Below are 14,429 nucleotides of genomic sequence, written 5' to 3'. Positions count from 1 at the left end.
CTTCTTGAAAGATGTTTTGATGTCAGCCTCAGAGACAGAATCACGGGGTCGCCAAATGTTGCAGGGATTCTCGCGGCTGTGGATTCTCCCTTTCAAGAATCGGAATCAGGTTTAATATCACTGGCGTATGTTGTGAAATTTGTTGTTATACAGCTGCAGTACATTGCAATGCATGATAATAAAACCTAAATTACAATAAGTATACGTATATTTTAAAAGTTAAATTAAATAGGTAGTGCAAAAAAAAGAAAAAATGTAGTGACATAGTGTTCATTGGTTCAATGTCCATTCAGAAATCTGACAGCAGAGAAGAAGCTGTTCCTAAATTAGGAACGACAATGAATAGTGACTTCAAAGTGAAGCCATGTCCCATGCACTAATTTTAAAGGTCAAAGTACAGTTATTATCAAAGTATGTATACTATGTGAAACCTTGAGCTTCCTCTCATTACAGGCAGCCATGAAACAAAGAAACCCAATCGAACCCTTTAAAAAAGTCCATCAAACACCAAATGTGCAGGAAAAAAAACAAATTGTGCAAACAATAAAGATAAGCAAGTAACATTCAGAACTGAAGTTCACAAAAGTGAGCCAACAGCCATGAAGTCAGTCATCAGTGTAGCCAGTTCTGGAGCTTATTAGTTGCAGGCCACAGCCTCAGTTCAGCGCAGAGACGAGTAAACCTCGTGGAGCAGCAAGCTGAACACTGGCCTGTCCCTCGCATTCAACAGCAATACGCTGACTTTTTCAATCTTGCCCAGTGCTTAAATTGGCCAAACCTTTGGTTGCTCTTTGCTCTCAGATCCAGGCTCTGCAGCTTAGATTCAGTCCATACCTGTCTTTTCTAATTTGGCCCAGTGCTTAAATTGAACAAACCTCAGATCCTGCCACTTTGACTCTGCCTTGCCTCACCTCTCCTCAGTTCTGCTGCATCGAATCTCTCCAGTTATTGCCAAACCTTGGCTTAGTCCCCACTCTTGGCATAGTCTAAGTCACCACCGTGACTTAGTCTGATCATGGCAATGGCACATTCGAGACTTCAGGTTCACTTCACAAAAATGCCACGTCATACAGGCAGTTCAAAAGCTCAACTCCAAATGGGAAGTGACAGGCTATTGATTGCAGTGATTGTATCCGGGATAAAGTGTGATTACTACAGTAATTTATTGTTTTGCTTTCTGTTAGCAGGTTGTCACTGTGTTCACCAGCACCAACTTAAACAGCCATCTTTAACTATTAAAATATCACCTGTGGGTTAATGCCAGCATTGCCACGTCTAAGTCAGAAAGTTATACACTCTAGCTCACTTCATGGATTTGAATATCATTGCTTCATTTGTATTGATATGTTTGTGTTAATATCCACAGGTAAAGTAAAAAAAAGCACAAGTACAAAATTGAGCCAGATTGTCAATAATTCACAACCTTCATGCTCAAAGATTTGCAAAAATGTAAAAGTTCCTTCTCCAAACCTATCATCATCAACACTTAGGTACTTGTCAAACTTTGCTTCTACTGTAATATTGTAATAATTAATATGTTTAGCTGCACCTTCAAGAAAGTGTTAGAAATTTCTTCCATTGCACAGGAAATAATGAAAACCATAGCTGATCAGCTGTCTTGCTTGACATTTTGTAAGAAATTATGAAAACTCTATGAGTCAGTGCTAAATTGATGGAATACATTTGATGATATACACACAAATGTAGAGTCATAGAAAAGTAAAGCACAGAACAGGCCCTTCTGCCCGTCTAGTCCATGCCGAGCCAATTAAACTGCCTACTCCCATTGATGTGCATGTTGACCATAGCCCTCCATACCTCTACCATCCACATACCTATCCAAACTTCTCTGAAACATTGAAATCAAGCTCATGTGCATCACTTGTGCTGCCAGCTTGTTCCACACTCTCATGACCCTCTGGGTGAAGAAGTCTGCCCTCATGTTCCCCTTAAACTTTTCACCTTTCACCCTTATCCGACAACCTCGAGTTGTAGTCCGACCTAAACACAGTGGAAAAAGGTTGCTTGCATTTACCCTATCTATACCCCTCATAATTTTGTACACCTCTATCAAATCCCCTCTCAATCTTCTACATTCCAAGGAATAGAGGTCTCACGTGTTCAATCTTTCCATATAACTCAGGTCTCCCAGTCCCAGCAACATCCTTGTAAATTTTCTCTGTACTCTTTCAATCTTATTTACATCTTTTTTTGTAGGTAGGTGACCAAGTCAGCACACAATACTCCAAATTAGGCCTCCCCAACATCTTAAACAACTTCAACATCACATCCCAACACCTACACACAATACTTAGATTTATGAATGCCAATGTGCCAATAGCTTTCATTACAACCCTATCAACCTGTGGCGCTACTTTCAATTAATTATAAACCTATATTTCCAGATCACTTTGTTCTACCACACTCCTCAGTGCCCTACTGTGTAGGGTCTAAGGTGGATTGTCCTACTGAAGTACAGCACCTCACTCTTGTCTGCATTAAATTCCATCTACTATTTTTTAACCTATTTTTCCTGCTGGTCCAGATTACACTGCAGGCCATGATAGTCTTACTTGCTATCCACTACATCCCGAATATCTTTGCAGCTAGGTTTGCTAGAGTTGTTTGGGAGGGTTTAAACTAATTTAGCAGGGGAATGGGAACCAGAGTAATAGAGCTGAGGATGAAGTAGTTTACAAACAAAGATAGTGTGTAGTAAGACTGCTAGCAAGGAGAGGCTGATGATTGGGCAAAATTGCTGTCAGCAGGATGAGTTACAATGTAAGAGGCGGGCAAAATCTAAAAGGGTGAGTACAGGACTGAAGGTGTTATATTTGAATACGCGCAGTGTACGGAATAAGAAAGACAATATTGTAGCACAGTTACAGATTGGCATGTATGATGTTGTGGGTATCACTGAATCATGGCTGAAAGAAGATTAGCATTCAAGGATACACATTGTATCAAAGGGACTTGCAGGTAGGTAGAAGGGGTGTTGTGGCTCTAATGGTAAAAATTGAAATCAAATCATTAGAAAGAAGTGACATAGGGTCAGAAGGTGTTGAATTGTTTGGGTACAGCTGACGAACTGCAAGGGTAAAAAGACCCTTGTCACCGTACCCCGTGACGGGTTAAAGAACCAGCACAGATGGAAAACACTTTGGAGTCCAGTATTGCTATTAACTAACAATATTTATTAGTAACTATGCAATACAGTAATATAAATGTAGATAAATCAAACAGGTTAGCAATGATTATATATATATATATAAATAATTATATCAGTAAGTGTGGAAATATATATGAAAACCAAGCTTCTTCAAGTCTAGGGGTAATAAGATACAGTCTTACGATGATGAGTAAAGTTCAGTTCAGTTCGTAGTGCTGAGTTGAGTAGTGATGGAGAGAGAGGGAGAGATTTGAGTCTTCAGGTGAGCTGATGCTGTCAATCTTCCTGTTGTCCTCCGAAATACTTTAAAAGTCACCGACTGTGACCACAACAAAAGGGGCCGTTTTTCTGTGGTGGAGCTATCAACCCAGGCAAAGGTTGGACACATGGACAACTCCCCACCGGTCAATCCCTTTTCTCACTGCAAGAGCGACTGATCAATCTGCCTGATCGATCCTCCAAAAACCCACTTTTCTAGTCAGTGTCCACAAACGTGCCTATGTCATCTGACCTCTTATTTATCTCATTGTACTGAGTACCAACTGTCTCTCAAATAACTCCTCCTTCCCTTCTCTGTGTAAGAAATGTACAAGCAGGCAAATGTCCTTGAGAAGTATAAACACGCTGCCGAAAAATCATAACATCGATTGTCCATCAAATAACACTGCCCTCGATCACCATAGCAACTTACGAGCTGCTCAGTGCTCTCCAACTCAGCAGAAATCCAAAAGTTCCTCCTCGTGCCTTAAAGTAACAGCCCAAAAGTTAGTCTTTCTCTCTCTCTCTCTCTCTCTCTCTCTCTCTCTCTCTCTCTCTCTCTCTCTCTCTCTCTCTCTCTCTGTCTCTCTCTTTTTTTCTCTCTCTTTCTTCCTCTCTCTCTTTTCAAAACAACATGTCGGTGTTAAATAACTTTCTCTCTCTCTTTTCAAAAGCACAGTTCATAGGGGTAATTCAGGATCCTGTCACACCCTGACAGGAATTGTATGCCGACCAACAATCAGTAGTAAGAAAGTGGTCTGCAAATTACAACAGGAGATAGAAAATGAATGCCAAAAGGGCAATATTATGATAGTCATGGGGGATTTCAATACACAGGTACATTGGGAAAATCAGGTTGGTGCTGGATCCCAAGAGGGAGAATTTCTAGAATACCTACAAGATGGCTTTTTAGAGCAGCTTGTGGTTGAGCCCACTAGGGGATCAGCTATTCTTGATTGGTTTTTGTGCAATGAACCAGAAGTGATTCAAAAGGTTAAGGTAAAGGAACCCTTAGGGACAAGTGATCACAATACGATTAAATTCACCCTGCAATTTGAGAAAAGCAAGCTAAAGTTAGATGTATCTATATTATAGTGGAGTAAAGGGAATTACAGAGGCATAGAGAGAAGTTGACCAGAATTGTTTGAAAACGAACACTGGCATGGATGACGGCAGAGCCGCAATGGCTGGAATTTCTGGAAGCAGTTTGGAAGGCTCAGGATAGATACACTCCAAAGAGGGATGGTCATGCACTTTGGTAGGAGAAATGAAAGGGTAGACTATTTTCTAAATGGAGAGAAAATTAAATAAAAAACTTGAGGTGCAAAGAAACTTGGGAGTGCTTGTGCAAGATTCCCTAAAGGTTAATTTGCAAGTTGAATCTGTGGTGAGGAAGGCAAATACAGTGTTAGCATTCATTTCAAGAAGACTGGAATATAAAAGCAAGGATGTAATGTTGACATTTTATAAAGCACTGCTGAGGCCTCATTTGGAGTATTGTGAGTAGTTTTGGGACCCTTTTTGAAGAAAGGATGTGCTAACGTTGGAGCGGGTTCAAGGGAGGTTAACAAAAATGATTCCAGGATTGAAAGACTTGTCATATGAAAAGTGTTTGATGGCTTTGGGCATGTACTCACTGGAATTCAGAAGAATGAGGGTTGACCTCATTGAAACCTATTGAATGTTGAAAGGCCTCAATAGAGTGGAAGTGGAGAGGATGTTTCCTATGGAGGGGAGTTTAAGACCAGAAATCACAGTTTCAGAATAGAGGGATGTCCTTTTAGAATGGAGATGAGGAATCATTAGCCAAAGAGTGATGAATCTGTGGAACTTGTTTCTACTGGTGGCTGTGGAGGCCAAGTCATTGGGTATATTTAAGGCAGATGTTCATAGATTTTTGATTAGTCAGGACATGAAGGGATATCGGGAGAAGGTAAGAGTTTAGGGCTGAGAGGGAAAATGGATCTGCCATGATGAAATGGCGAAGTTGACATGCTGGAACAAATGGACTACTACTGCTTCTCTATCTTATGGTCAATCTTAGAGCTTTCCTTAAACACCAGAACAATATTAGCTCTCCGCTAATCCTCTAGTACCTCTCCTGTTGCTAAGAATGATTTAAATATCTCTGCCAGGGCCACAACAATTTCTTCAAAGAATTCCCACAGATTTGTCAGACAAGATTTTTCCTTAAGGAAACCATGCTGACTTCTGCCTATTTACTCTGAAATCATATCCTTGACAATAGACTCAAACATCTTCCCAAACGTGGAGGCCAGACCAACTGGCCTATATTTTCCTTTCTTCTACCTCTCTGCCCTCTTGAAGAGTGGAGTGACATTTGCCCCCTTGCAGTCATTTGGAATCATGCTAGAATATATTGATTCTTGAAAGATCATTACTAATGTTTCCCATCTCTTGAGCCACTTCATTCAGAATTCTGTGGTGTAGACCATCTGGTACAGGTGATTTATCTACCTTCAGACCTTTCAGTTTCACAAGAACCTTCTCTCTAGGAATGGCAACTTCATTCACTTCTGCCCTCTGACACTCTCGAGTGTCAGGCATACTGCTTGTGTCTTTCACATTGGAGACTGATGCAAGATACTTATTCAGTTCATCCACCATTTCCTTGTTCTCCATTACAACCTTGCAGCATCATTTACTAGCAGTCCAATGTCTACTTTTGCCTCTCTTTTACTCTTCATATATTTGAAGAAATTTTTGGTATCCTCTTTGATATTATTGGCTAGCTTAACTTTATATTCCATCTTTTACTTCTTTATGACTTTTTAGTTGCCTTCTAAAAGCTTCCCAATTCTCTAACTTCCAGCACAGGAACAGACCATTTTGCCCACAATGTTATTCTGAACCAGCTAAAAAGCACATCAAAAACACCCAAACACTAATCCCTCTTCCCTACACCAAGTCCATATCCCTCCATCTTCCTTACATCCATATGCCTACCCAAACGTCTCTTAAAAGAGACGTTTTTGCCTCTTTCACCATACGAGGCAGTGCATTCAAGGCATCCATGGCTTTCCGAGTAAAAGACTTAATGCCCTCTGGTATTAGGTATTTCAACCCTGGGAAACTGATACCTTCTGTCTGCTTTATGTATGCCTCTCGTAATTTTGTAACCCACTATCAGATCTCCCGTCAGCCTTCGACGCCAGAGAAAACAATCCAAGTACATCTAACCTCTTGTGATAGCACATGCCCTCGAGACCAGGCAGTATCCTGGTAAATCTCTTCTGCACCCACTCCAAAGCCTCAAAATCCTTCCTATAATGGGTGACCAGAACTGTATGTGATACTCCAGATGTGGCTAGACCAGAGTTTTAAGAAGATACAACATAAACTCAATGAACTCAGTGCCTCAACTAATGAAAGCAATCGTTCCATAGGCTTTCTTAACCACCTTATCAACATGTGTAGCCACTTTCAAGGAGCTGTGAACGTGGATCCCAAGCTCTCTCTGCTCAGTAGCACTGTTGGGGACTCCGCCCTTAACAGAGTGTTGTCTCCTTGCATTTGCTCTACTGAGGTTGCAATAGCTCACATTTGTCTGGGTTAAACTCCATCTACCAATTCCCAGTCTATTTCATGCTGTATTCTTTGCCGGTCTACATTAACCACAACTCCACCAATCTTGGTATCATCCGCAAATTTACCAACCCACACATCTACATTTTCATGCAGGTCATTTATATACATTACAAACAGCAGAGATCCCTGCGGAACTCCATTAATTACCGAACTCCAGCTCAAATAAGTCCCTTCCTAACTCTAACCCTCTGTCTTCTGAGCGCAAGCCATTTCCATCCGTGCTGGGTTGAGCGTCGAGCTAGCAACTCGACCTCGTAAAAAAGAAATTGCCTGCTACAGAAACATCAACAGCAAAAAGTTGATGGCCTATGCTCTCTCTTGAGTTTAAAAGGCAATTTCCTTCCTTTCCTTCCTGGGGACTTATCCATCTTAATACTCATTAAGAGACCAAATACTTCCTTCTCTTTGCCCTCCAGATGCCCTAACGTGTTTATACACCCAGCACTAATATCCTGGTCCTCCAAATCTTTTTCATTGGTAAATACTGAAGCAAAGTACTTATTAAGTACCTTATTCATATTCTCAGCCTCCAAGCAAATGTTCCCCCCCTTATCCTTGTGTGGTCCCACCCTCTCCTTACTCTAGATGTATGTATAGAATGCCTTGGCATTCGCCTTAATCCTACTTACCAAGGACTTTTCATGCCCCCTCCTGGCTTTCCTAATTCCCTCTTTTAGTCATTTTCTGACTTCTTTATACTCCTCATATATTCTGTTTGATCCTGACTTCTGAAGCTTTACATAGTTTTCCTTTTATTTCTTGTCTAAATTCATCACCTCTCTGGACATCCAACATTCTCTTACTTTTCCCTTCCTGTCCTTCCTTCTAACAGGAACTTGCCTTTCATGTATCCTGTGCAATTGAAATTTAAATAGCCTCCACATGTCTGATGTGGACTTGCCAGAGAAAAAGTGTTCCCAATTAACACTTCTTAATTCCTAATGCCCTCGTAATTTGCCCTATTGCAGTTTAAAACTCTTGTTGCCTTTTATGTTGTTTTTGACTTTCCTTATTAGACATGGCTGCATCATGCTATCTTTAGAATACTTCTTCTTTGGGATATACCTATTCTGCACCTTCCAAATTACTCTCAGAAGCTCCAGCCATTGCTGCTCTGCTGTCATCCCTGCTAATGTTCCCTTTCCATCAGTTTTGGGCAGCTCCTCTCTCATGTCTCAGTAATTTGCTTTACTTCACTGTAATACTGATACATCTGACTTCAGCTTTTCCTTTTCACCTTGCAGGGTGAATTCTATCCTGTGAATGCTCATTGACCCTAAGGGTTATTGCATAACTCCCAGTCCAGAATAGGGGATCCCCTAGTGGACTCAACCACAAGCTGCTCTAAAAACCATCTTGGAGGTATTCTACAAATTTCTCCTCTTGGGATCCAGCATCAACTTGATTTTCCCAATCTACCTGCACATTGAAATCCCCATGACTATTGTAACATTGCCCTTTTCTCATGTATTTTATATCTCTCATTTTAATTTGTGGCCCACAAATTTGCTACTGTGCAGAGGTCTATGTATAGCTCCCAACAGTGTCTTTTTACCCTTGCAGCTTCATAGCTCCAACCACAACAATTCTACACCTTCCAACTCTATGTCACTTCTTTCGAAGGATTTGATTTCATGTTATACCAACAGAGCCAAGCCGCGCTCTCTGCCTACCTGCCTGTCCTTTCAATACAATGTGTGTCTTGGGCATTAAGGTGCCTCTTTCAGCTATGATTCAGTGATGCCCACATCATCATAGATACCAATCTGTATCTGTGATACAAGTTCATTCACCTTATTCTTGGTATACTTGGAGGAGCGGAGGGATCTGGGAGTACATGTCCACAGATCCCTGAAAGTTGCCTCACAGGTAGATTGGGTAGTTAAGAAAGCTTATGGGGTGTTAGCTTTCATAAGTCAAGGGATAGAGATTAAGAGTCGCGATGTAATGATGCAGCTCTATAAAACTCTGGTTAGGCCACACTTGGAGTACTGTGTCCAGTTCTGGTCACCTCACTATAGGAAGGATGTGAAAGCATTGGAAAGGGTACAGAGGAGATTTATCAGGATGCTGCCTGGTTTAGAGAATATGCATTATGATCAGAGATTAAGGGAGCTAGGGCTTTACCCTTCGGAGAGAAGGAGGATGAGAGGAGACCACATAGAGGTGTACAAGATATTAAGAGGAATAGATAGAGTGGGTAGCCAGCGCCTCTTCCCCAGGGCACCACTGCTCAATACAAGAGGACATGGCTTTAAGGTAAGGGGTGGGAAGTTCAAGGGGGATATTAGAGGAAGGTTTTTTATTCAGAGAGTGGTTAGTGTGTGGAATGCACTGCCTGAGTCAGTGGTGGAGGCAGATACGCTAGTGAAGTTTAAGAGACTACTAGACAGGTATATGGAGGAATTTAAGGTGGGGGGTTATATAGGAGGCAGGGTTTGAGGGTCGGCACAATATTGTGGGCCGAAGGGCCTGTAATGTGCTGTACTATTCTATGTTCTATGTTATTCTGTATACTGCGCGCATTCAAATATAACACCTTCAGTCCTGTATTCACATCACCCTTTTTGATTTTGTCTGCTTTTTACATTGCAACTGATTCCTTTGAATGCAATTTTGCCCTATGTTCAGCCTGTCCTTGCTTGCAGTCTCACTACACACTGGCTCTGTTTGTAAACCAAATACCCCATCCTAAGCCCTATCACTCCAATTCCCATCCCCCTGCCAAAGGTTAAACCCTCCTAAACAGATCTAGCAAACCTTCCCACTCTCTTCCTCCCCCCCCCACCCCACCCCCAGTTCAGGTGTAACCCATCCCTTTTGTACAGGCTGTAACTTCCCCAGAAGAGTACCCAATGATCCAGAAATCTGAACCCCTGCCTTCTGCACCAGTTTCTCAGCCATACATTTATCTGCCAGATACTCCAATTCTCACCTTCACTGGCACATGGCACAGAGAATATTACCCTGGAAGTCCTGCTTTTCAGCTTTTTACCTAGCTTCCTAAAATCTCTCTTCAGGACCTCCTCACCTTTCTTATCTATGTCCTTGGTGCCAATATGTACTAAGACTTCTGGCTGCTCACCCTCCCCCTTTAAAATGCCATGGATCCAATTGAAGGCATTGCTGATCCTGGCACCTGGGAGACAACAAACCAACCTGGTGTCTTTAATGTGTCCATAGAATGTCATCTCTATTCCTCTAACTATGGAATCTCCTAACATCACAGCAGTCCTCTTCTCTTCTGAGCTGCAGCATGAGACTCTGTGCCAGAGACCCAGCCACCGCGGCTCTCCCCGGTCGGTCATCCCACTCAGTAACCAAAACAGTATACTTATTATTGAGGGCAACAGCCACAGGGATACTATGTACTGGCTGCCCATATTCTTTTCTTCTCCTGACAGTTACCATTACCTGCCTCTTGCAGCCTGAGGTTGACGACCTCCCTGTAGTTCCTGCAGTTGCTCAGACTCCTATATGAGCTAAAGGTCATCGAGCTGTAGCTCCCGTTCCTTAACACATTTTCTGAGGAGCTGCAGCTCAGTGTAGCTGGTGCACATGAGGTTATCTATGGTTCTGGAGGTCTCCCAGAATTCCCATATCTTACACAAAGATCACAGTGCAACCGCTGGAGCCATTCTCACTGCACTGACTATGCCCGAACAGATGAAGAGTGAAGAATAAAGGAGAAGAAGAAACCTCGCCCAAGCCTGATAAGCCAAAGCCTCTAACATTGGCCCACTCTGGACAATGGCTACTCCACTTTCCTCTGTGTTATTTCTACTCGCCTTTTCTAATGAACCTCAGTCAGTGATAGGGTGCAGTCCAAACTCTGAAAACTGACGCAATGCGCTGCTCTTTTAATCTTCAGTCACAGCCTATGTGAAATCGTCATTTCTTCATGTGCTTCTGTTCACTGATTAGCTGTAGACCAAACTCCAAAAACTGCTTTGAAGCCCTGTTTCTCTTAAATCTTCAGTTCCAGACGTTTGTGATGTCGTCACTTCTTCTCATGCTCCTGTTCACTGATCGGGCACAGCTCAAATGATTTGAATACAAATGTACAAGGCATGGTTAGTAAGTTTGCAAATGATACTAAAATGGCTGGACTTGTATATAACATATAAGGTTTTGAATAATTACAGGAGGATGTTGTTTAGCGAAGTATGTGGGTTGAAGATTGGCCAATTGCTTTCAAACCAGATGAATGTGAGACAGTGCACATGGGAGATCAAACCAGGGTGACACTTGACAGTGAATATTAGTGCCCTGAGGAGTGTCATGGTACAAAGGGACCAAAAAGTATAAGTGCATAGTTGTTGAAAGTGGTGTCACAGATAGCTAGGGTGATAAAGAAGGTGTTTGGCACACTAGCTTTCATCAGTCAGTGCAGTTGAGTATAGGAGTTAAGTAACTGAAATTGCAGTTATAAATGATATTGATGAGACTACTGTTGTGCAGAGTTTTGGGTCACCCTGTTGTAGTAAAAATTTTATTAAACTAGAAAGAGTGCGGAAAAGGATGTTGCCTGACCTCGTGGGCCTGAGTTAAATGGAAACATTGCATAGACTAGGACTTTATTCCCTGTAATGAAGGAGATTGAGGGGTGACCTGATAAAGATACATGAAAGACATAGACCAGGTGAAGGCACATAGTCCCTAGTCCTGAGAAGGTATGCTGAAATCAAGTGGGTGCAGGTAAGATCAGAGGCATGAGATTTAGAAGGGAAATTAGGGGCAGCTTTTTCACGCTAAGTGCCGTGCGCATTTGAAAATGGCTGCAAGGAATAGTAGTTGAGCCGGGCACATTAGCAGTGTTTAAAAGCCATCTGGATGGGTACAAAAAGCATTAAGAGGGATATTTGCCAAATGTAGGCAAATTCACATTGGAGTTTCAAAAGGTATGGGGAGACCTGCTAGAGGTTTTAAGTTTATGAGAGACATAGATAGGGCGGACAGTGAGCATTTTTTTCTGCAGGATAGAAATGTCAAACATTAGAGGTTTTATGCTTGGGGTGGGGTGGGGTGGGAGTGGGTTAAAGGTGACACATAGAACAAGTTTCTTATTCAGAGGTACTTAGTACAAATAGAACCATTGAACACTACAGCACCGAAACAGGCCTTTTGGCTGTGCCGAACCATTTTTCTGCCTAGTCCCACTGATCTGCACCCGAACCATATCCCCTGTCATCCATGTACCAGTCCAAGTTTTTCTTAAATGTTAAAAGTTAAAAGCATTTACCACTTCATCTGGCAGCTCATTCCACACTCCTACCACTCTCTGTGTGAAGAAGCCCCACCCCCCCCACCCCAATGTTCCCTTTAAACTTTTCCCCCTTCACCCTTAACCCATGTCCTCTGGTTTTTTTCTCCCCTAGCCTCAGTAGAAAAAGCCTGCTTGCATTCACCCATCATAATTTTATATACCTCTATCAAATCTCCCCTCATTCTTCCCCACTCCAGGGAATAAAGTCCTAATCTATTCAACCTTTCTCTGTAACTCAGTTTCCCAAGTCCTGGTAACATCCTTGTAAACCTTCTCTGCACTCTCTCAGTAGCATGGAGTCAGACAGTATGGTGGCATTTAAGAAGCTTTAGACACATAAATATGAAGGGAATGGAGAGATATAGATGATACACAGGAGGAGGTCATTCAGCATATACTGGCATCAATATCAGCACAACATCACAACTATAACTCATTCATGTAATTAGATTTCTATTCATTTTTCAGGAGTGATTGGCATTATTGGCAAGAGTTAAGATATATTCAGAAGTTCCACAAATGACATGTTAGGTTATTTTTGATGGCAGGAAATTTTCAAGGACAATAATTTAAGGCAAGCCATTATTTGTGGCCAGACGTGTCTGTAGAAAAGTACAAAAGGTGCCCTTTGCCGGTTGGCTGCTGGTGATTAGTGGTGTTCCACAGGGATCAATGTTGGGACCCCTTCTTTTCACATTAAAATGATTTGAATGAAGGAATTGATGGCTTTGTGGCCAAGTTTGCAGACAATGTGAAGGTAGGCAGAGGGCGGTAGTGTTGAGGGAACAGTTTGTCCACAGATAGTCTTAGACAGATTGGGGAATGGGCAGGGAAGTTGCAAGTGGAATATAATATTGGGAAGTGCATTTTGGCAAAAGTAACTATGGCATGGACTGTTTAATAAATGGAGAGAAAATTCAAAAATCAGAGGTAGAGAGGGACTTGGGAGTCTTCCCTAAGCTTAGCTTGCAGGTTGAGTTGGTGGCAAGTGTTCTATGTTATAACCACAGAAACTAATCAAAAGAAAAACACAGGAGCCCAGGATAGCATGTCTAATTTGTCTTACTTTAGTGAGGTGCTCACGTATGACGTGATGGCATAATGACATGTGCCATTCATGTACTTCTGACAGATGCAGTGCTTATAAAAAGTATTCACTCCCCCTGGAAGTTTTCATGTTTTATTGTTTTACAACATTGAATCACAGTGGATTTAATTTGCCTTTTTTGACACTGATCAACAGAAAAGACTCTTTCGTGTCGAAGTGAAATCAAATTTCTACAAATTGGTCTAAATTTATTACAATCATTAAATACAAAATTATTGATTGCATAATTTCTCACCCCCTTCAAGTCAGTATTTAGCAGATGCAATTTTGCAGCAAGGAAAAGTCTCTATCAGCTTTGCACATCTGGACGCTGCAATTTTTTCCCATTCTTCTTTACAAAATTGCTCAAGCTCTGTCAGATTGCATGGGGATTGTGAGTGAACAGCCCTTTTCAAGTCCAGCCTCAAATTCTCAATTGGATTGAGGTCTGGACTCTGACTTGGCCACTCCAAGACATTAACTTCGTTGTTTTTGAGCCATTCCTGTGTAACTTTGACTTTATGCTTGGGTCATTGATTTGCTGGAAAACAAATCTCCCAAGTCACAGTTCTCTTGCAAACTACATAAGGTTTTCCTCCAGGATTTCCCTGTATTTTGCTGCATTCATTTTACCCTCTACCTTCACAAGCTTTCCATGGCCTGCTGCAGTGAAGCATCCCCACAGCATGATGCAGCCACCACCATGCTTCACGACAGGAATGGTGTGTTTTTGACGATGTGCAGTGTTTTGCTTATGCCAAGAATAATGTTTGATTGGATGGTCAAAAAGCTCACTTTTGCTTTCATCAGACCATAGAACCTTCTTCCAGCTGACTTCAGGGTCTCCTACAGGCCTTCCTGCAAACTCTAACCAAGATTTCATGTGAATTTCTTTCAACAGTGGCTTTCTCTTTGCCACTCTCCCATAAAGCTGCAACTGGTGAAGTATCCAGGCAACAGGTGTTGTACGCTCAGCCTCTCATGTCTTAGTCACTGAAGCTTGTAACTCCTCCAGAGTTGTCATTGGTCTCGTGGTGGAC

At 41.9% G+C, this 14,429-nt stretch overlaps 1 protein-coding gene across 1 annotated transcript in view; it reads left to right on the top strand.

The window, feature by feature from the left end:
- LOC134347317 (cilium assembly protein DZIP1-like) overlaps positions 1–14,429 on the top strand; it is a 150,973-nt gene that overhangs the window by 107,055 nt on the left and 29,489 nt on the right. The window contains exon 10 of the mRNA XM_063049710.1: positions 1,367–1,490. Coding sequence (XP_062905780.1) covers positions 1,367–1,490 — 124 coding nt within the window. The remainder of the gene's footprint in view (positions 1–1,366; positions 1,491–14,429) is intronic.

This window comes from Mobula hypostoma, chromosome 5, assembly GCF_963921235.1.
Source record: "Mobula hypostoma chromosome 5, sMobHyp1.1, whole genome shotgun sequence".
NCBI classification, from domain to species: domain Eukaryota; kingdom Metazoa; phylum Chordata; class Chondrichthyes; order Myliobatiformes; family Myliobatidae; genus Mobula; species Mobula hypostoma.
This window is presented reverse-complemented; position numbering and strand designations above follow the sequence as displayed.